The 21,878-nt window shown below is 44.7% G+C and overlaps 1 protein-coding gene across 1 annotated transcript; it reads left to right on the top strand.

Annotated features, from left to right (window-relative positions):
• The first annotated feature begins 12,575 nt into the window (after positions 1 to 12,575).
• Positions 12,576 to 20,325, top strand: LOC141027989 (uncharacterized). Its single transcript, XM_073505730.1, has 2 exons — positions 12,576 to 13,569; positions 18,712 to 20,325. Exons 1-2 carry the CDS (start codon positions 13,053 to 13,055, stop codon positions 19,284 to 19,286), a joined length of 1,092 nt encoding a protein of 363 aa, XP_073361831.1. The 5' UTR covers positions 12,576 to 13,052; the 3' UTR covers positions 19,287 to 20,325.
• Positions 20,326 to 21,878: the final 1,553 nt, after the last annotated feature.

Genomic DNA, 21,878 nt, shown 5'->3' with positions numbered 1-21,878 from the left:
CGTCATGCACTTTTCTCAAATCAACTATTAGACCGCAGAATTATCCTCGACTCTTGAAGCTCTCGAGCCTATTCGTTAAAACTAATTAAGAAGGCTACTTCAAATACTAATCACTTACAACAGTGTTCATGCCTAACCGTGTATTGGCATCTTTCATATACTTGTAAGCATGGATCCATCCGTCTCTATCTCTTTATGTACATAAGAGGCCGAACTAAATTCCAACCTACAGATGCCTAATTCTATTCGTGTAGGCAGTTGAGCAGATTGATGCTTATCTAATAGGGATAATTATTCGGACCATTCGGATTGATGTTTGTGCCATGGATATTGCGGATGTCCTTGTTGGATAAGCATCAATCTGCCAAACTGCCTATAAGAATAGAATTAGGCAGCTGTAGGTTGGAAATTCTTTTGGCATGTTATGTACATAAACTGGACTCTGAGAAAAGGACTGATGGATCCATGTTACAAGTATATGAAAGATGCCAGTACATGGTTAGGCATACACACTATCTCAAGTGATTAGTATTTGAATTAGCCTTCTAAATATATTTTTACGAATGGGTTTGAGAGTTTCAAGAGTTGAGACAATTCTACGATCTAATAGTTGAGTCGAGGCAAGTGCGTGACGAACCCCTGTTTTGTAGGGTTGACCATTGTGTGTGCATTCATTGTTATTTGTTATTGTCTGATTTCGTATCCTTGTGCCCATTCGGGTTCACTCGGAGTTACGGATGATCAATGTGATTTTTATATCGATGCTCAGATGTTCCACGGGATATTTATTTCTAAAACCAAGGACGGTGAGAACGTCACACATGTCTAATACGAAGTGTCTGTGGTTTAAAGCATGGTGTGAATAATCCGGTGGGCTTGAGCTAGGTTGTCGTGGACGCGACACTTGTTCAATCCGAAAGTGTAGGTGTTATAAAGCATTGTGTGGATATTCCGGAATACTCAATACAAGAGAAAGTTCTTACAAATGCATGGTTTCTGTGCGTTGCAAACGGGAGAGTAAACATTTTTTAGGTGAGCAACTATTTTCATTTCAATTCAATTTTGATTCTGACTCGTCATATTGATACCGTGCACCTACGACCACAAACATGCAACATCTGGGTGGTGCCATTCAACACTGAGGAGGCCAGATCTATAAATTATGTGTCACCGTCACATGCAGCAGATGGAACACAAATTAATATCATACTTATCGGTTCCAATATTAAAGTTTATGACTATCACAAGAATTGTTTGGATATTTTCAAAATAAACATTCATTCACTTCTGATGTTCATGAATATTGTAAGTATATGTACATCCTGTTAAAAAATTGTTTGTGCATTCACTAAAAAACAAATGTTCAGTCCATTGGTAAGTACGCGCGTGGATTTCACCAAGAAAAGTTACATACGTAGGTTGTTAGATCATGGTATATGTACAAAGTGAGAACCCGGTGCAAATACAACAAGCCGATGGATTATACTAGACTCACTATAATCATTTACCTAGCTCACTCCTTGCCAAACATCACATAACATTGCGTGCCGTGTGTTAACTTGTAATACGGGTCCGCGTCCAAAATGAAGACGAATTGTGCTGTATTGATTAAGGTTCAACCATAAATAGCATTTAAAAATAGTAGACATGTAAAATAACATCATATTCAGATTCTACACATTTTTCTAATCAAATTCCACATATAACATGTTAAAATTGGAGTTACGGTTTAAAAGATATGGACATTTACATTTGTGCCCCTAACTCGAATCCACTACTCAGATATGCCCCTAATTTCGATGCATACTCAAATTTTCCCCTCTGTCGTTAGTTCCCCTTATAGAAATGCCCTTTTGTGTCGTTTCCGTCTGACCAAAGCTCATTGAGCATGTACTAGACGTTTTAGGGACATCATTGCCCCTGTCTCCTTATGTCATTCACATGCGGGGCCCACTATGAAAAATCAAAGGAAAAAACTCTTTCTCTCACCCCCTCTCTCACTCACTTACTTGTGGGGCCAAACTACAAAAAGGAAAAAGACTCTCTCTCTCACGCCTCTCGCACACACTTACAAGTGGGCCAAACAAAAATTATAAAAGTAGAAATAAAGCCTTCTCTCTCAGACCCTCTCTCTTCCTGACATGTGGGCCATGGGCCCACAGTCAAGGTCAACACCGGTCCACACCTGGAACACAAGCCCGGTCTTGAGTTCATGTGCTCGCCGGTAGCTCACCGCCGGTGGCCGAATGACCGCAGTCAGAGGGCGCGAGGTGCGGGGTAGCTAGACAACGCGCGCCAGTGTGACTGGCGCGGCAGACGTAGGCGGGCCGCCGCACAACCGATTATGTCGAGCTTGATCACGGCGGCGGCTCCGAGCAGGGGGTTCCGGGCACGAAATCGAGTAGGGAAAGAGGGAAGTAGGCTCGCATGGTCATAGCGAAGACGACATGTTGGTCGGGGTGTTGTACGGTTGCTCGGAGATGCCGAATTTAGGAGATGAAGACCGATGGTTGTGGCGGAAATCGGGGTCCCAGGTATCGTCTAGGGGAGGCTCCCTCCCGAATTAACCCTATAGTGCATAATAGAGGAAGATTACGAGGAAGAGAGAGGGGGAGACGGGGAGTGTTAGAGAGAGAAAGAGAAGAGAGGTAGGAGCAGGTCGGAGTCGCAGGCACCTCACCCCGGCGAGCCCCACCGTCGACCATGAGAGAGAGACAGAGAGGAAGAAGATGATCATGACCAGCCAGAGAGGAAGAAGATTATTACTTTATTACTCTCTCCTTCTCAAAACAAGTGTTTCAACACTAGTATAATTTTGCACTAAAGTTAGTACAAAGTTGAGACGTTTATTTTGGAACGGAGGGAGTAGTAGTTATACATATTAGGTATAGAATAGAAGTTAGATAGACTAGTGGAGCGCTGGTCCCTGAGCGTGGACGATGAGGTGTGTTAATTTCATCCAGACGTGTGCAAGTGGGAGAGGTCCAGCAATCCTGGAAAGATCGTCACGGGGGAAGAGGGCTCCACACTTGGTCAGGTCGACCAAGAAAGTACACCATTTCAATAGAAAAATAAAAGACAGTACACGGCACGCCTATATAAGCATGCCCATACCGAGGCATTCTGTTAGTCAAGAGCAAGGAAGCTATTCCAACACCAAGACCTTAAGCTCCAAGAGCATGGCCCGCATTGCGGCGTTCTTGCTGGTGGCGCTGCTCTCCTTAGCCGTGCATCTCGCGCAGTCCGCGTCGTGCCGATCATGCCCGCCGACAAAGCCTTCCCAGCCTCCACCGTGTAAGCACAAGTCTTCACCATCATCCATACCCTGCCCTCCACCTTCACAAACTCCCATGCCCTCACCAACACCCACACTCACCCCGGTGACTCCGACGCCAGCACCGACCCCGACTGTCTTCATCCCTCCACCTACAAACACTTCAGCACCCACGCCCATACCGACCTCTGTAACTCCAACATCATTAGCTTCATGATCATCATCATTAGCTTCATTACTAATTGGTGTAGGTGTCACAGGAACCGGTTTCTGTGATGAACTACTTTCCAATAAGGGAGCAGGTACAGTTACCTCATCAAGTTCTAGTTTCCTCCCACTCACTTCTTTCGAGGGAAACTCCTTCTCTAGAAAGGATCCATTCTTAGCAACGAATGTCTTCCCTTCGGATCTGTGATAGAAGGTGTACCCAACATTTTCATTTTGGGTATCCTATGAAGACGCACTTCTCCGATTTGGGTTCGAGCTTATCAGGACGAAACTTTTTCTTATAAGCATCGCAACCGCAAACTTTAAGAAACGACAACTTTGGTTTCTTGCCAAACCACAGTTCATACGGTGTCATCTCAACGGATTTTGATGGTGCCCTTTTTAACGTGAATGCAGTTGTCTCTAATGCATAACCCCAAAACTATAGTGGTAAATCGGTAAGAAACATCATAGATTGCACTATATCCAATAAAGTACGGTTATGACGTTCGGACACACCATTATGTTGTGGTGTTCTAGGTGGCACGAATTTGTGAAACTATTCCACATTGTTTTAATTGAAGACCAAACTCGTAACTCAAATATTCGTCTCCGCGATTAGATCGTAGAAACTTTATTTTCTTGTCACGATGATTTTCCACTTCACTCTGAAACTCTTTGAACTTTTCAAATGTTTCAGACTTATGTTTCATCAAGTAGATATACCCATATCTTCTTGAATCATCTGTGAAGGTCAGAAAATAACGATACCCGCCGCGAGCCTCAACACTCGTCGGATCGCATACATCAGTATGTATTATTTCCAATAAGTCAGTTGCTCGCTCCATTGTTCCGGAGAATGGAGTCTTAGTCATCATGCCCATAAGGCATGGTTCGCAAGCATCAAGTGATTCATAATCAAGTGATTCCAAAATTCCATCAGCATGGAGTTTCTTCACGCGCTTTACACCAATATGACCTAAACGGCAGTGCCACAAATAAGTTGCACTATCATTATTAACTTTGCATCTTTTGGCTTCAATGTTATGAATATGTGTATCACTACGATCGTGATCCAACAAACTATTTTCATTGGGTGTATGACCATCGAAGGTTTTATTCATGTAAACAGAACAACAATTATTCTCTGACTTTAAATGAATAACCGTATCGCAATAAACATGATCAAATCATATTCATGCTCAACGCAAACGCCAAATAACATTTATTTAGGTTTAACACTAATCCCGAAAGTATAGGGAGGGTGCGATGATGATGATATCAATCTTGGAACCACTTCCAACACACATCGTCACTTCACCCTCAACTAGTCTCTGTTTATTCTGTAACTCCTGTTTCGAGTTACTAATATTTAGCAACCGAACAAGTATCAAATACCCAGGGGCTACTATAAACACTAGTAAGGTACACATCAATAACCTGTATATCAAATATACCCTTGTTTACTTTGCCATCCTTCTTATCCACCAAATATTCAGGGCATTTCCGCTTCCAGTGACCATTTCCTTTGCAGTAGAAGCACTCAGTTTCAGACTTTAGTCTAGCTTTGGCCTTCTTCACGGAAGTGACAACTTGCTTGCCATTCTACATGAAGTTCCCTTTCTTTCCCTTTGCCCTTTTCTTGAAACTAGTGGTCTTGTTAATCATCAACACTTGAGGCTCTTTCTTGATTTCTACCTTCATCGATTTCATCATCATGAAAAGCTCGGGAATCGTTTTGTCATCCCTTGCATACTATAGTTCATCACGAAGTTCTACTAACTTGGTGATGGTGACTAGAGAATTCTGTCAATCACTATTTTATCGGGAAGATTAACTCCCACTTGATTCAAGCGATAGTAGTACCCAGACAATCTGAGCACATGCTCATTGCTTGAGCTATTCTCCTCCATCTTTTAGCTATAGAACTTGTTGGAGACTTCATATCTCTCAACTTGGGTATTTGCTTAAAATATTAACTTCAACTCCCGGAACATCTCATGTGGTCCATGACGTTCAAAACGTCATTGAAGTCCCGATTCTAAGCCGTTAAGCATGGTGCACTAAACTATCAAGTAGTCATCATATTGAGCTAGCCAAACGTTCATAACGTTTGCATCTACTCCTGCAATAGGTCTATCACCTAGCGGTGCATCAAGGACATAATTCTTCTGTGCAGCAATGAGGATAAACCTCAGATCATAGAACCAGTCCGCATCATTGCTACTATCATCTTTCAACTTAGTTTTCTCTAGGAACATATCAAAAATAAAACAGGGGAGCTAAACGCGAGCTATTGATCTACAACATAGACATGCTAATACTACGAGGACTAAGTTCATGATAAATTAAAGTTCAATTAATCATATTACTTAAGAACTCCCACTTAGATAGACATCCCTCTAATCCTCTAAGTGATCACGTGATCCATATCAACTAAACCATGTCCGATCATCACGTGAGACGGAGTAGTTTCAACGGTGAACATCACTATGTTGATCATATCTACTATTATGATTCACGCTCAACCTTTTGGTCTCAGTGTTCCGAGGCCATATCTGCATATGCTAGGCTCGTCAAGCTTAACCTGAGTATTCCGCGTGTGCAACTGTTTTGCACCCGTTTTATTTGAACATAGAGCCTATCACACCCGATCATTACGTGGTGTCTCAGCACGAAGAACTTTCGCAACGGTGCATACTCTGGGAGAACACTTATACCTTGAAATTTAGTGAGAGATCATCTTATAATGCTACCGTCGATCTAAGCAAAATAAGATGCATAAAAGATAAACATCACATGCAATCAATATAAGTGATATGATATGGCCATCATCGTCTTGTGCTTGTGATCTCCATCTCCGAAACACCGTCATGATCACCATCGTCACCGGCGCGACACCTTGATCTCCATCGTAGCATCGTTGTCGTCTCGCCAACTATTGCTTCTACGACTATCGCTACCGCTTAGTGATAAAGTAAAGCATTACAGGGCAATTGCATTGCATATAATAAAGCGACAACCATATGGCTCCTGCCAGTTGCCGATAACTCGATTACAAAACATGATCGTCTCATACAATAAAATATAGCATCATGTCTTGACCATATCACATCACAACATGTCCTGAAAAAACAAGTTAGGCGTCCTCTACTTTGTCGTTGCAAGTTTTACGTGGCTGCTACGGGCTGAGCAAGAACCCTTCTTACCTACGCATCAAAACCACAACGATAGTTCGTCAAGTTAGTGATGTTTTAACCTTCTCAAGGACCGGGCGTAGCCACACTCGGTTCAACTAAAGTTGGAGAAACTGACACCCACCAGCCACCTGTGTGCAAAGCACGTCAGTAGAACCAGTCTCGCGTAAGCGTACGCGTAATGTCGGTTCGGGCCGCTTCATCCAACAATACCGCCGAACCAAAGTATGACATGCTGGTAAGCAGTATGACTTGTATCGCCCACAACTCACTTGTGTTCTACTCGTGCATATAACATCTACGCATAAAACCAGGCTCGGATGCCACTGTTGGGGAACGTAGTAATTTCAAAAAAATTCCTACGCACACGCAAGATCATGGTGATGCATAGCAACGAGAGGGGAGAGTGTGTCCACGTACCCTCGTAGACCGAAAGTGGAAGCGTTAGCACAACGCGGTTGATGTAGTCGTACGTCTTCACGATCGACCGATCCAAGTACCGAACGCACGGCACCTCTGAGTTCAGCACACGTTCAGCTCGATGACATCCCATGAATTCCGATCCAGCAGAGCTTCGAGGGAGAGTTCCGTTAGCACGACGGCATGATGACGGTGATGATGATGCTACCGAAGTAGGGCTTCGCCTAAGCACCGCTACGGTATGATTGAGGTGGATTATGGTGGAGGGGGGCACCGCACACGGCTAAGAGATCTTGAGATCAATTGTTGTGTCTTGAGGTGCCCCGTGCCCCCGTATATAAAGGAGGGAGGGAGAGGCCGGCCCTAGAGGGGGCGCGCCAAGTGTGGGGAGTCCTACTAGAACTCCCAAGTCCTAGTAGGATTCCTCTTTCCTTTCCGGAGTAGGAGAGAAGGAAAGAGGGGGAGAGGGAGCAGGAAAAGGGGGCTGCACCCCTTGTCCAATTCGGACCAGAGGGCGGGCGCGCACCTCCTTCCTTTTGGCCTCTCTCCTCTATTCCTGTATGGCCCAATAAGGCCCAATACTTCTCCCGGTGAATTCCCGTAACTCCCCGTTACTCCGAAAATACCCGAATCACTCGGAACCTTTCCGATGTCCGAATATAGTCGTCCAATATATCGATCTTTATGTCCCCGATCTCATCCGGGACTCCGAACTATCTTCGGTACATCAAATCACATAAACTCATAATACAATCGTCACCGAAACTTTAAGCGTGCGGACCCTACGGGTTCGAGAACTATGTAGACAGGACCGAGGCACGTCTCCGGCCAATAACCAATAGCGGAACCTGGATGCTCATATTGGCTCCCACATATTCTACGAAGATCTTTATCGGTCAAACCGTATAACAACATACGTTGTTCCCTTTGTCATCGGTATGTTACTTGCCCGAGATTCGATCGTCGGTATCTCAATACCTAGTTCAATCTCATTACTGGCAAGTCTCTTTACTCGTTCCGTAATACATCATCCCGTAACTAACTCGTTAGTTACAATGCTTGCACGGCTTATAGTGATGTGCATTACCGAGTGGACCCAGAGATACCTCTCCGACAATCGGAGTGACAAATCCTAATCTCGAAATACGCCAACCCAAGAAGTACCTTCGGAGACACCTGTAGAGCACCTTTATAATCACCCAGTTACGTTGTGACGTTTGGTAGCACACAAAGTGTTCCTCCGGTAAACGGGAGTTGCATAATGTCATAGTCATAGGAACATGTATAAGTCATGAAGAAAGCAATAACAACATACTAAACGATCAAGTGCTAAGCTAACGGAATGGGTCAAGTCAATCACATCATTCTCCTAATGATGTGACCCCGTTAATCAAATGAAAACTCATGTCCATGGCTAGGAAACTCAACCATCTTTGATTAACGAGCTAGTCAAGTAGAGGCATACTAGTGACACTCTGTTTGTCTATGTATTCACACATGTATTATGTTTCTGGTTAATACAATTCTAGCATGAATAATAAACATTTATCATGAAATAAGGAAATAAATAATAACTTTATTATTTCCTCTAGGGCATATTTCCTTCAACCGGAAATCCATATGTATGCGAGAGTGAGTACAGTAATACTCAGCAAGCACAATATAGAACATCAGTAAATGAGGAACTCCATGATTTCAGATGGGAACAAAAAAATATATCTAAAAGCACAATCTTAGAAAGGCTATAACCATCCGAACAAGAAACCATGCATTTGTAAGAACTTTCTCTTGTAGTGAGCATTCTGGAATGTCCACACAATGCTTTATACCACCGACACTTTCAGATTGAACACGCGTGGCATCCTCACCGGCCTAGCTCAAGCCCACCAGATTATTCACACCATGCCTTATACCACCGACACTTCGGATTGGACATGTGTGACGTCCTCACCGTCCTGGATTTCAGAAATAAATATCTAGTGGAACATCCGAGCATCCATATAAAAATCACATTGATCATTAGTAACTCCGCATGAACCCAAAAGGGCGCAGGGATACGAAATCAGACAATAAAAAATAACAATGAATGCACACACAATGGTCAACCATACAAAACGGGTGTTCGTCATGCACTTGCCTCAAATCAACTATTAGACAGCAGAATTGTCCTCGACTCTTGAAGCTCTCGAACCTATTTGTTAAAAATAATTGAGAAGGCTACTTCGAATACTAATCACTTACAACAGTGTTCATGCCTAACCGTGTATTGGCATCTTTCATAAACTTGTAAACATGGATCCATCAGTCTCTATATCTTTATGTACATAAGAGGCCAAAATAATTTCCAACCTACAGATGCCTAATTCTATTCGTATAGGCAGTTGGGAAGATTGATGCTTATCTAACAGGGACAATTATTCGGACCATTCGGGTTGATGTTTGTGCCATGGATATTGCGGATGTCCTCGTTGGAGAAGCATCAATCTTCCAAACTGCCTATAAGAATAGAATTAGGCAGCTGTAGGTTGAAAATTCTTTTTTGCATGTTATGTACATAAACTGGACTCTGAGAAAAGGACTGATGGATCCATGTTTACAAGTATATGAAATATGGCAGTACAGGTTAGGCATACACACTATGTTAAGTGATTAGTATTTGAATTAGCCTTCTAAATCATTTTTGATGAATGGGTTTGAGAGTTTCAAGAGTCGAGACAATTCTACGGTCTAATAGTTGAGTCGAGGCAAGTGCGTGAAGAACCCCTGTTTCGTAGGGTTGACCATTTTGTGTGCATTCGTTGTTATTTGTAATTGTCTGATTTCTTATCCTTGTGCCCATTCGGGTTCACTCGGAGTTACGGATGATCAATGTGATTTTTATATCGATGCTCGGATGTTCCATGTGATATTTATTTCTGAAAGCCAGGACGGTGAGGATGTCACACATGTCTAATACAAAGTGTATGTGGTTTAAGGCATGCTGTGATTAATCTGGTGGGATTGAGCTAGGTCGTTGTGGATGCGCCACTTGTTCAATCCCAAAGTGTAGGTGGTACAAAGCATTGTGTGGATATCCCGGAATGCTCAATACAAGAGAAAGTTCTTACTAATGCATGGTTTCTGTGCGTTGCAAACCGGAGAGTAAACATTTTTTAGCTGAGCAACTATTTTCATTTCAATTCAATTTTAATTCTGACTCGTTATATTGATACTGTGCACCTACGACCACAAACATGCAACATCTGCGTGGTGCCATTCAACACTGAGGAGGCCAGATCTATAAATTATGTGTCACTGTCACATGCAGCAGATGGAACACAAATTAATATCATACTTATCGATTCCAATATTAAAGTTTATGACTATCACAAGAATTGTTTGGATATTTTCAAAATAAACATTCATTCACTGCCGATGTTCTTGAATATTGTAGGTGTATGTACATCCTGTTAAAAAATTGTTTGTGTATTCACTAAAAAACAAATGTTCAGTCCATTGGTAAGTACGCGCGTGGATTTCACCAAGAAAAGTTACATACGTAGGTTGTTAGATCATGGTATATGTACAAAGTGAGAACCCGGTGCGAATACAACAATCCGATGGATTATACTAGACTCACTATACCCATTTACCTAGCTCACTCATTGCCAAACATCACATAACATTGCGTGCCGCATGTTAACTTGTAATACGGATCCGCGTCCAAAATGAAGACGAATTGTGCTGTATTGATTAAGGTTGCACCATAAATAGCATTTAAAAATAGTAGACATGTAAAATAACATCATATTCATATTCCACACATTTTTCTAATCAAATTCCACATATAACATGTTAAAATTGGAGCTACGGTTTAAAAGATATGGACATTTACATTTGTGCCCCTAACTCGAATCCACTACTCAGATTTGCACCTAATTTCGATGCCTAGTCAAATTTTCCCCTCTGTCGTTAGTTCCCCTTATATAAATGCCCTTTTGTGTCGTTTCTGTCTGACCAAACCTCGTTGAGCGTGTACTAGACGTTTTATGGACATCATTGCCCCTGTCTCCTTATGTCATTCACATGCGGGACCCAGTCTGAAAAATCAAAGGAAAAAACTCTTTCTCTCACCCCCTCTCTACTTCACTTACTTATGGGGCCAAACTAGAAAAAGGAAAAAAGACTCTCTCTCACCCCTCTCTCACACACTTACAAGTGGTCCAAACAAAAATTATAAAAGTAAAATAAAACCTTCTCTCTCAGACCCTCTCTCTTCCTGACATGTGGGCCATGGGCCCACAGTCAAGGTCAACACCGGTCCACACCTGGAACACAAGCCCGGTCTTGAGTTCATGTGCTCGCCGGTAGCTCACTGTAGGTGGCCGAATGACCGCAGTTGGAGGGCGCGAGGTGCGGGGTAGCTAGACGATGCACGCTAGTGTGACTGGCGCGGCAGACGTAGGCGGGCCGCCGCACAACCAATTCTGTCGAGCTTGATCATGGCGGCGGCTTCGAGCAGGGGGGTCCGGGCACGAAATCGAGCAGGGAAAGAGGGAAGTAGGCTCGCATGGTCATAGCGAAAACGACATGGCGGTCGGGGTGTTGTACGGTTGCTTGGAGAGGCCGAATTTTGGAAATGAAGACCAGTGGTTGTGGCGGCGATCGGGGTCCCAGGTATCGTCTAGGGGAGGCTCCCTCCCGAATTAACCCTATAGTGCATAATAGAGGAAGATTACGAGGAAGAGAGAGAGGGGGAGAGGGGGAGAGTTGGAGAGAGAAAGAGAAGAGAGGTAGGAGTAGGTCGGAGTCGCAGGCACCTCACCCCGGCGAGCCCCACCTTCAACCATGAGAGAGAGACAGAGAGGAAGAAGATGATCATGACCAGCCAGAGAGGAAGAAGATTATTACTTTATTACTCCCTCCTTCTCAAAACAAGTGTTTCAACACTAGTATAATTTTGCACTAAAGTTAGTACAAAATTAAGACGCTTATTTTGGCACGGAGGGAGTAGTAGTTATACATATTAGGTATAGAATAGAAGATAGATAGACTAGTGGGGCGCTGGTCCCTGAGCGTGGACGAAGAGGTGTGTCAATTTCATGCAGACGTGTGCAAGTGGGAGAGTTCCAGCAATCCTGGAAAGATCGTCACGGGGGAAGAGAGCTCCACACTTGGTCAGGTCGACCAAGAAAGTACACCATTTCAATAGAAAAATAAAAGACAGTACAAGGCACGTCTATATAAGCACGCCCATACCGAGGCATTCTGTTACTCAAGAGCAAGAAAGCTATACCAACACCGAGACCTTAAGCTCCAAGAGATTGGCCCGCATTGTGACATTTTTGCTAGTGGCGCTGCTCTCTTTAGCCGTGCATCTCGCGCAGTCCGCGTCGTGCCGATCATGCCCGCCAACAAAGCCTTCCCAGTCTCCACCGTGTAAGAACAAGTCTTCACCATCGTCCATACCCTGCCCTCCAACTTCAGAAACTCCCATACCCTCACCCACACCCACACTCACCCCGGTGATTCCGACGCCGGCACCGACCCCGACTGTCTTCATCCCTCCACCTACAAACACTCCGGCACCCACGCCCATACCGACCTCTTTAACTCCAACAGCGGCACCGACCCCTATGATGCCTCCAATACCAACGCCTATAACTCCGACGCCGGTACCAGCTCCTCTCTCTCCAACACTAACACCGGTGGCCCCAACATCTACACCCGTGATGCCGCCAACACAGACGCCTGTGACACCAACACCGGCACCGACCCCTATTTCTCCAACGCCAAACCCGGTGTGGCCCCAACACCTACCCCTGTGATGCCGCTAACACCGACGCCGGAATCGACCCCTGTCTCTCCACCGCCAAGTCCGGTGGCCCCAACACCGACCCATGTTGTTCCGACGCCAGCACCAACCCCTGTCTCTCCAACGCCAACCCCGGTGAACCCCAACACCGGCCCCTGTGATGCCGCCAACACCAACATCGGTGACTCCGATGCCAGCACCGACCCCCGTTTCTCCAACGCCAACCCCGGTGGCCCCAACACCGACTCCTATGATGCCGCCTCCACCGACCCCTGTGACTCCGATGCCAGCACCAACCCCTGTCTCTCCAACGCCAATCCTGGTGGCCCCAATAGCGAACCCCGTGATGCCGCCAGCCCCCACCCCTGTGACTCCGACGCCACCCCAAGCCACGGCCCCAGCGCCGGCTACATCGACCGGCAAGTGCCCCGTGGAGACACTAAAGCTGCTTGCGTGCGTGGACGTGTTCAATGGGCTGTTGCACGAGGTGATCGGCAGTAGCGCCAGCAATACGTGCTGCCCGCTGCTGTCTGGCGTTGCCGACCTCGACGCTGCTCTCTGCATTTGCACCACCATTAAGGTCAAGGCCCTCAACATCAACCTCTTGCTGCCCATCGCCATCGAGGTGCTCGTCAACCAGTCCGGCAAGAGAGTGCCGAAAGACTTCCGCTGCCCTAATTAAGCTCCATCGATTACTATATGTACTATCAGTATCACCTGCATATGAATGCGATACATGCATTAAATTCTCTTGTGTGGTCACACAGGTGACATATAGAAGTGTAATAATCTATATGTACATGGATTTGCAGCTCCGACTCGCTACTTGTGACGGGGAGCTGTGGAGCATGCATACATTGTCTTTGTGTAACAGCGTATCATATAGTAACCGTATAACATGTTACCAATTGTGGTCTTCCATCGGTTTTGTAGTGTGTGTTTTCTTTTTGAAGAACTATGAATAAAATGTCCGTACTGTGTAAAAGAAGTTTTCACATCCACTTGTAACCCATACCAACATACTTGTTGAACCATACGCTTTAAGGATGCGGATTTTCGTGCTGAACATTTTGATATATTATACATGTTTTCCGACATCGTATGCAAAAGTTATAGCCATTTTAGTTTTTCATAACACTTTTTTGCAAAACATGTCCAAACTTAAGTTTTTAAATTTTCCTAACTAGTAGATGTAGTAATATAACTACATCTCGAAGGATTTTATTTTTTCAATTTTTTATCATTTTCTTTTGTTTTTTTTCAAACTGAAATGGCGATACACAGGGGGGTAGAGTTTGAGACACGAACCCCTTTAGTCCCGGTTTGAGACACGAACCGGGACTAAAGGGTGCGATGCCTTTAGTCCCGGTTCGTGTCTCAAACCGGGACTAAAGGTCTCATTTGAACCGGGACTAATGCCTTTAGCCGCTCGAACACATTAGTCCCGGTTCGTAGTGCAACCGGGACTAATGTGTATATTGGGCTGTGACCAAAGCCCTGTTTTCTACCAGTTTCCTTTAGTACAGGAAATCCATATGTATGCAAGAGTGAGTACAAAAATACTCAGCAAACACAATATAGAACATCAGTAAATGAGGAACTCCATGATTTCAGATGGGAACACAAAAATATATCTGAAAGCACAATCTTAGAAAGGCTATAACCGTCCCAACAAGAAACCATGCATTTGTAAGAACTTTCTCTTGTAGTGAGCATTCTGGAATGTCCACACAATGCTTTATACCACCGACACTTTCAGATTGAACACGTGTGGCGTCCTCGCCGACCTAGCTCAAGCCCACCAGATTATTCACACCATGCCTTATAGCACCGACACTTCGGATTGGACATGTGTGACGTCCTCACCGTCCTAGCTTTCAGAAATATATATCCAGTGGAACATCCGAGCACCCATATAAAAATCACATTGTTCATCTGTAACTCCGCGTGAACCCGAATGGGCGCAAGGATACGAAATCAGACAATAAAAATTAACAATGAATGCACACACATTGGTCAACCATACAAAACGGGTGTTCGTCATGCAGTTTTCTCAAATCAACTATTAGACCGCAGAATTGTCCTCGACTCTTGAAGCTCTCGAACCTATTCGTTAAAACTAATTAAGAAAGCTACTTCAAATACTAATCACTTACAACAGTGTTCATGCCTAACCGTGTATTGGCATCTTTCATATACTTGTAAACATGGATCCATCAGTCTCTATCTCTTTATGTACATAAGAGGCCGAACTAATTTCCAACCAACAGATGCCTACTTCTATTCGTATAGGCAGTTGGAAGATTGATTCTTATCTAACAGGGACAATTATTCGGACCATTCGGATTGATGTTTGTGCCATGGATATTGCGGATGTCCTTGTTGGACAAGCATCAATCTGCCAAACTGCCTATAAGAATAGAATTAGGCAGCTGTAGGCTGGAAATTCTTTTGGCATGTTATGTACATAAACTAGACTCTGAGAAAAGGACTGATGGATCCATGTTTACAAGTAAATGGAAGATGCCAGTACATGGTTAGGCATACACACTATGTTAAGTGATTAGTATTTGAATTAGCCTTCTAAATCATTTTCTACGAATGGGTTTGAGAGTTTCAAGAGTTGAGACAATTCTACGGTCTAATAGTTGAGTCGAGGCAAGTGCCTGACGAACCCCTGTTTTGTAGGGTTGACCATTGTGTGTGCATTCGTTGTTATTTCTTATTGTCTGATTTCGTATCCTTGTGCCCATTCGGGTTCACTCGGAGTTACGGATGATCAATGTGATTTTTATATCGATGCTCAGATGTTCCACGGGATATTTATTTCTGAAAGCCAGGACGGTGAGGACGTCACACATGTCTAATACGAAGTGTCTGTGGTTTAAGGCGTGGTGTGAATAATCCGGTGGGCTTGAGCTAGGTCGTTGTGGACGCGACACTTGTTCAATCCGAAAGTGTAGTTGGTATAAAGCATTGTGTGGATATTCCGGAATGCTCAATACAAGAGAAAGTTCTTACAAATGCATGGTTTCTGTGTGTTGCAAACGGGAGAGTAAACATTTTTTAGCTGAGCAACTATTTTCATTTCAATTCAATTTTTATTCTGATTCGTCATATTGATACCGTGCACCTACGACCACAAACATGCAATATCTGGGTGGTGCCATTCAACACTGAGGAGGCCAGATCTATAAATTATGTGTCACCGTGACATGCAGCAGATGGAACACAAATTAATATCATACTTATCGGTTCCAATATTAAAGTTTATGACTATCACAAGAATTGTTTGGATATTTTCAAAATAAACATTCATTCACTTCCGATGTTCATGAATTTTTTCAGTGTATGTACATCCTGTTAAAAAATTGTTTGTGTATTCACTAAAAAACAAATGTTCAGTCCATTGGTAAGTACGCGCGTGGAATTCACCAAGAAAAATTACATACGTAGGTTGTTAGATCATGGTATATGTACAAAGTGAGAACCCGGTGCAATTACAACAAGACGATGGATTATAATAGACTCACTATAATCATTTACCTAGCTCACTCCTTGCCAAACATCACATAACATTGCGTGCCGTGTGTTAACTTGTAATACGGATCCGCGTCCAAAATGAAGACGAATTGTGCTGTATTGATTAAAGTTCAACCATAAATAGCATTTAAAAATAGTAGACATGTAAAATAGCATCATATTCAGATTCTACACATTTTTCTAATCAAATTCCACATATACCATGTTAAAATTGGAGTTACGGTTTAAAAGACATGGACATTTACATTTGTGCCCCTAACTCGAATCCACTACTCAGATTTGCCCCTAATTTCGATGCATACTCAAATTTCCCCGTCTGTCGTTAGTTCCCCTTATAGAAATGCCCTTTTGTGTCGTTTCCGTCTGACCAAAGCTCATTGAGCGTGTACTAGACGTTTTAGGGACATCATTGCCCCTGTCTCCTTATGTCATTCACATGCGGGACCCACTATGAAAAATCAAAGGAAAAAACTCTTTCTCTCACCCCCTCTCTCACTCACTTGCTTGTGGGGCCAAACTACAAAAATGAAAAAAGACTTTCTCACACCTCTCGCACACACTTACAAGTGGGCCAAACAAAAATTATAAAAGTAAAAATAAAACCTTCTCTCTCAGACCCTCTCTCTTCCTGACATGTGGGCCATGGGCCAACAGTCAAGGTCAACACCGGTCCACACCTGGAACACAAGCCCGGTCTTGAGTTCATGTGCTCGCCGGTATCTCACCGTCGGCTCAACGTAGGTGGCCGAATGACTGCGGTCGGAGGGCGCGAGGTGCGGGGTAGCTAGACAACGCGCGCCAGTGTGACTGGCGCAGCAGACGTAGGCGGGCCGCCGTACAACCGATTATGTCGAGCTTGATCACGGCGGCGGCTCCGAGCAGGGGGGTCCGGGCACGAAATCGAGCAGGGAAAGAGGGAAGTAGGCTCGCATGGTCATAGCGAAGACGACATGTTGGTCGGGGTGTTGTACGGTTGCTCGGAGATGCCGAATTTAGGAGATGAAGACCGGTGGTTGTGGCGGCAATCGGGGTCCCGCGTATCGTCTAGGGGAGGCTCCCTCCCGAATTAACCCTATAGTGCATACTAGAGGAAGATTACTTGGAAGAGAGAGGGGGAGACGGGGAGAGTTAGAGAGAGAAAGAGAAGAGAGGTAGGAGCAGGTCGGCGTCGCAGGCACCTCACCCCGGCAAGCCCCACCGTCGACCATGGGAGAGAGACAGAGAGGAAGAAGATGATCATGACCAGCCAGAGAGGAAGAAGATTATTACTTTATTACTCCCTCCTTCTCAAAACAAGTGTTTCAACACTAGTATAATTTTGCACTAAAGTTAGTACAAAGTTGAGACGTTTATTTTGGAACGGAGGCAGTAGTAGTTATACATATTAGGTATAGAATAGAAGATAGATAGACTAGTGGAGCGCTGGTCCCTGAGCGTGGACGATGAGGTGTGTTAATTTCATCCAGACGTGTGCAAGTGGGAGAGGTCCAGCAATCCTGGAAAGATCGTCACGGGGAAGAGGGCTCCACACTTGGTCAGGTCGACAGAGAAAGTACACCATTTCAATAGAAAAATCAAAGACAGTACACGGCACGCCTATATAAGCATGCCCATACCGAGGCATTCTGTTAGTCAAGAGCAAGAAAGCTATTCCAACACCAAGACCTTAAGCTCCAAGAGCATGGCCCGCATTACGGCGTTCTTGCTGGTGGCGCTGCTCTCCTTAGCCGTGCATCTCGCGCAGTCCACGTCATGCCGATCATGCCCGCCGACAAAGCCTTCCCAGCCTCCACCGTGTAAGCACAAGTCTTCACCATCGTCAATACCCTGCCCTCCACCTTCACAAACTCCCATGCCCTCACCAACACCCACACTTACCCCGGTGACTCCGACGCCGGCACCGACCCCGACTGTCTTCATCCCTCCACCTACAAACGCTCCGGCACCCACGCCCTTACCGACCTCTGTAACCCCAACATCGGCACCGACCCCTATGATGCCTCCAATACCAACCCCTATAACTCCGAAGCCGGTACCAGCTCCTCTCTCTCCAACACCAACACCGGTGGCCCCAAAACCTACACCCGTGATGCCGCCAACACAGACGCCTGTGACACCAACGCCGGCACCGACCCCTGTTTCTCCAACGCCAAACCCAGTGGCCCCAACACCTACCCCTGTGATGCCACCAACACCGACGCCGGCATCGACCCCTTTCTCTCCAACGCCAAGTCCGGTGGCCCCAACACCGACCCATGTGGTTCCGATGCCAGCACCAACCCCTGTCTCTCCAACGCCAACCCCGGTGGCCCCAACACCGGCCCCTGTGATGCCGCCAACACCAACATCGGCGACTCCGATGCCAGCACCGACCCCCGTTTCTCCAACGCCAACCCCGGTGGCCCCAACACCGACTCCTATGATGCCGCCACCACCGACCCCTGTGACTCCGATGCCAGCACCAACCCCTGTCTCTCCAACGCCAATCCCGGTGGCCCCAATATCGACCCCCGTGATGCCGCCAGCACCCACCCCTGTGACTCCGACGCCACCCCCAGCCCCGGCCGCAGCGCCGGCTACATCGACCGGCAAGTGCCCCGTGGACACACTAAAGCTGCGTGCGTGCGTGGACGTGCTCAATGGGCTGTTGCACACGGTGATCGGCAGTAGCGCCAGCAATACATGCTGCCCGCTGCTGTCCGGCGTTGCCGACCTCGACGCTGCTCTCTGCCTTTGCACCACCATCAAGGTCAAGGCCCTCAACATCAACCTCATGCTGCCCATCGCCATCGAGGTGCTCGTCAACCAGTGCGGCAAGAGAGTGCCGAAAGACTTCCGCTGCCCTAATTAAGCTCCATCGATTACTATATGTACTATCATTATCACCTGCATATGAATGAGATACATGCATTAAATTCTCTTGTGTGGTCACACAGGTGACATATCGAAGTGTAATAATCTATATGTACATGGATTTGCAGCTCTGACTCGCTACTTGTGACGGGGAGCTGTGGAGCATGCATACATTGTCTTTGTGTAACAGCGTATCATATAGTAACCGGATAACATGTTACCAATTGTGGTCTTCCATCGGTTTTGTAGTGTGTGTTTTCTTTTTGAAAAACTATGAATAAAATGTCCGTACTGTGTAAAAGAAGTTTTCACATCCACTTGTAACCCATACCAACATACTTGTTGAACCATACGCTTTACAGGATGCGGATTTTCGTGCTGAACATTTTGATATATTATACATTTTTTCCGACATCGTATGCAAAAGTTATAGCCGTTTTACTTTTTCATAACACTTTTTTGCAAAACATGTCCAAACTTAAGTTTTTAAATTTTCCTAACTAGTAGATGTAGTAATATAACTACATCTCGAAGGATTTTATTTTTTCAATTTTTTATCATTTTCTTTTGTTTTTTTTTCAAACTGAAATGGCGATAAACAGGGGGTAGAGTTTGAGACACGAACCCCTTTAGTCCCGGTTTGAGACACGAACCGGGACTAAAGGGTGCGATGCCTTTAGTCCAGGTTCGTGTCTCAAACCGGGACTAAAGGTCTCATTTGAACCGGGACTAATGCCTTTAGCCGCTCGAACACATTAGTCCCGGTTCGTAGTGCAACCGGGACTAATGTGTATATTGGGCTGTGACCAAAGCCCTGTTTTCTACCAGTGTCTTTTAGTACAGGAAATCCATATGTATGCAAGAGTGAGTACAAAAATACTCAGCAAACACAATATAGAACATCAGTAAATGAGGAACTCCATGATTTCAGATGGGAACACAAAAATATATCTGAAAGCACAATCTTAGAAAGGCTATAACCATCCCAACAAGAAACCATGCATTTGTAAGAACTTTCTCTTGTAGTGAGCATTCTGGAATGTCCACACAATGCTTTATACCAACGACACTTTCAGATTGAACACGTGTGGCGTCCTCGCCGACCTAGCTCAAGCCCACCAGATTATTCACACCATGCCTTATACCACCGACACTTCGGATTGGACATGTGTGACGTCCTCACCGTCCTAGCTTTCAGAAATATATATCCAGTGGAACATCCGAGCACCCATATAAAAATCACATTGATCATCTGTAACTCCGCGTGAACCCGAATGGGCGCAAGGATACGAAATCAGACAATAAAAATTAACAATGAATGCACACACATTGGTCAACCATACAAAACGGGTGTTCGTCATGCAGTTTTCTCAAATCAACTATTAGACCGCAGAATTGTCCTCGACTCTTGAAGCTCTCGAACCTATTCGTTAAAACTAATTAAGAAGGCTACTTCAAATACTAATCACTTACAACAGTGTTCATGCCTAACCGTGTATTGGCATCTTTCATATACTTGTAAACATGGATCCATCAGTCTCTATCTCTTTATGTACATAAGAGGCCGAACTAATTTCCAACCTACAGATGCCTAATTCTATTCGTATAGGCAGTTGGGCAGATTGATTCTTATCTAACAGGGACAATTATTCGGACCATTCGGATTGATGTTTGTGCCATGCATATTGCGGATGTCCTTGTTGGACAAGCATCAATCTGCCAAGCTGCCTATAAGAATAGAATTAGGCAGCTGTAGGCTGGAAATTCTTTTGGCATGTTATGTACATAAACTAGACTCTGAGAAAAGGACTGATGGATCCATGTTTACAAGTAAATGAAAGATGCCAGTACATGGTTAGGCATACACACTATGTTAAGTGATTAGTATTTGAATTAGCCTTCTAAATCATTTTCTACGAATGGGTTTGAGAGTTTCAAGAGTTGAGACAATTCTACGGTCTAATAGTTGAGTCGAGGCAAGTGCCTGACGAACCCCTGTTTTGTAGGGTTGACCATTGTGTGTGCATTCGTTGTTATTTCTTATTGTCTGATTTCGTATCCTTGTGCCCATTCGGGTTCACTCGGAGTTACGGATGATCAATGTGATTTTTATATCGATGCTCAGATGTTCCACGGGATATTTATTTCTGAAAGCCAGGACGGTGAGGACGTCACACATGTCTAATACGAAGTGTCTGTGGTTTAAGGCGTGGTGTGAATAATCCGGTGGGCTTGAGCTAGGTCGTTGTGGACGCGACACTTGTTCAATCCGAAAGTGTAGTTGGTATAAAGCATTGTGTGGATATTCCGGAATGCTCAATACAAGAGAAAGTTCTTACAAATGCATGGTTTCTGTGTGTTGCAAACGGGAGAGTAAACATTTTTTAGCTGAGCAACTATTTTCATTTCAATTCAATTTTTATTCTGATTCGTCATATTGATACCGTGCACCTACGACCACAAACATGCAATATCTGGGTGGTGCCATTCAACACTGAGGAGGCCAGATCTATAAATTATGTGTCACCGTGACATGCAGCAGATGGAACACAAATTAATATCATACTTATCGGTTCCAATATTAAAGTTT

The sequence above is a fragment of the Aegilops tauschii genome, chromosome 7 (genome assembly GCF_002575655.3).
Source record: "Aegilops tauschii subsp. strangulata cultivar AL8/78 chromosome 7, Aet v6.0, whole genome shotgun sequence".
Classification (NCBI taxonomy): domain Eukaryota; kingdom Viridiplantae; phylum Streptophyta; class Magnoliopsida; order Poales; family Poaceae; genus Aegilops; species Aegilops tauschii.
Note: the sequence above shows the minus strand (reverse complement) of the source record. Positions and strands in the feature narration are given on the sequence as shown.

Coding starts and splice junctions, on each gene's coding strand:
- LOC141027989 (XM_073505730.1), top strand. CDS start 13,053: ATGCCGCCAACACCAACATCGGTGACTCCGATGCCAGCACCGACCCCC. Junction 13,570..18,711: donor GAAAGACTTCCGCTGCCCTA/ATTAAGCTCCAT, acceptor CGATGCCAGCAC/CAACCCCTGTCTCTCCAACG.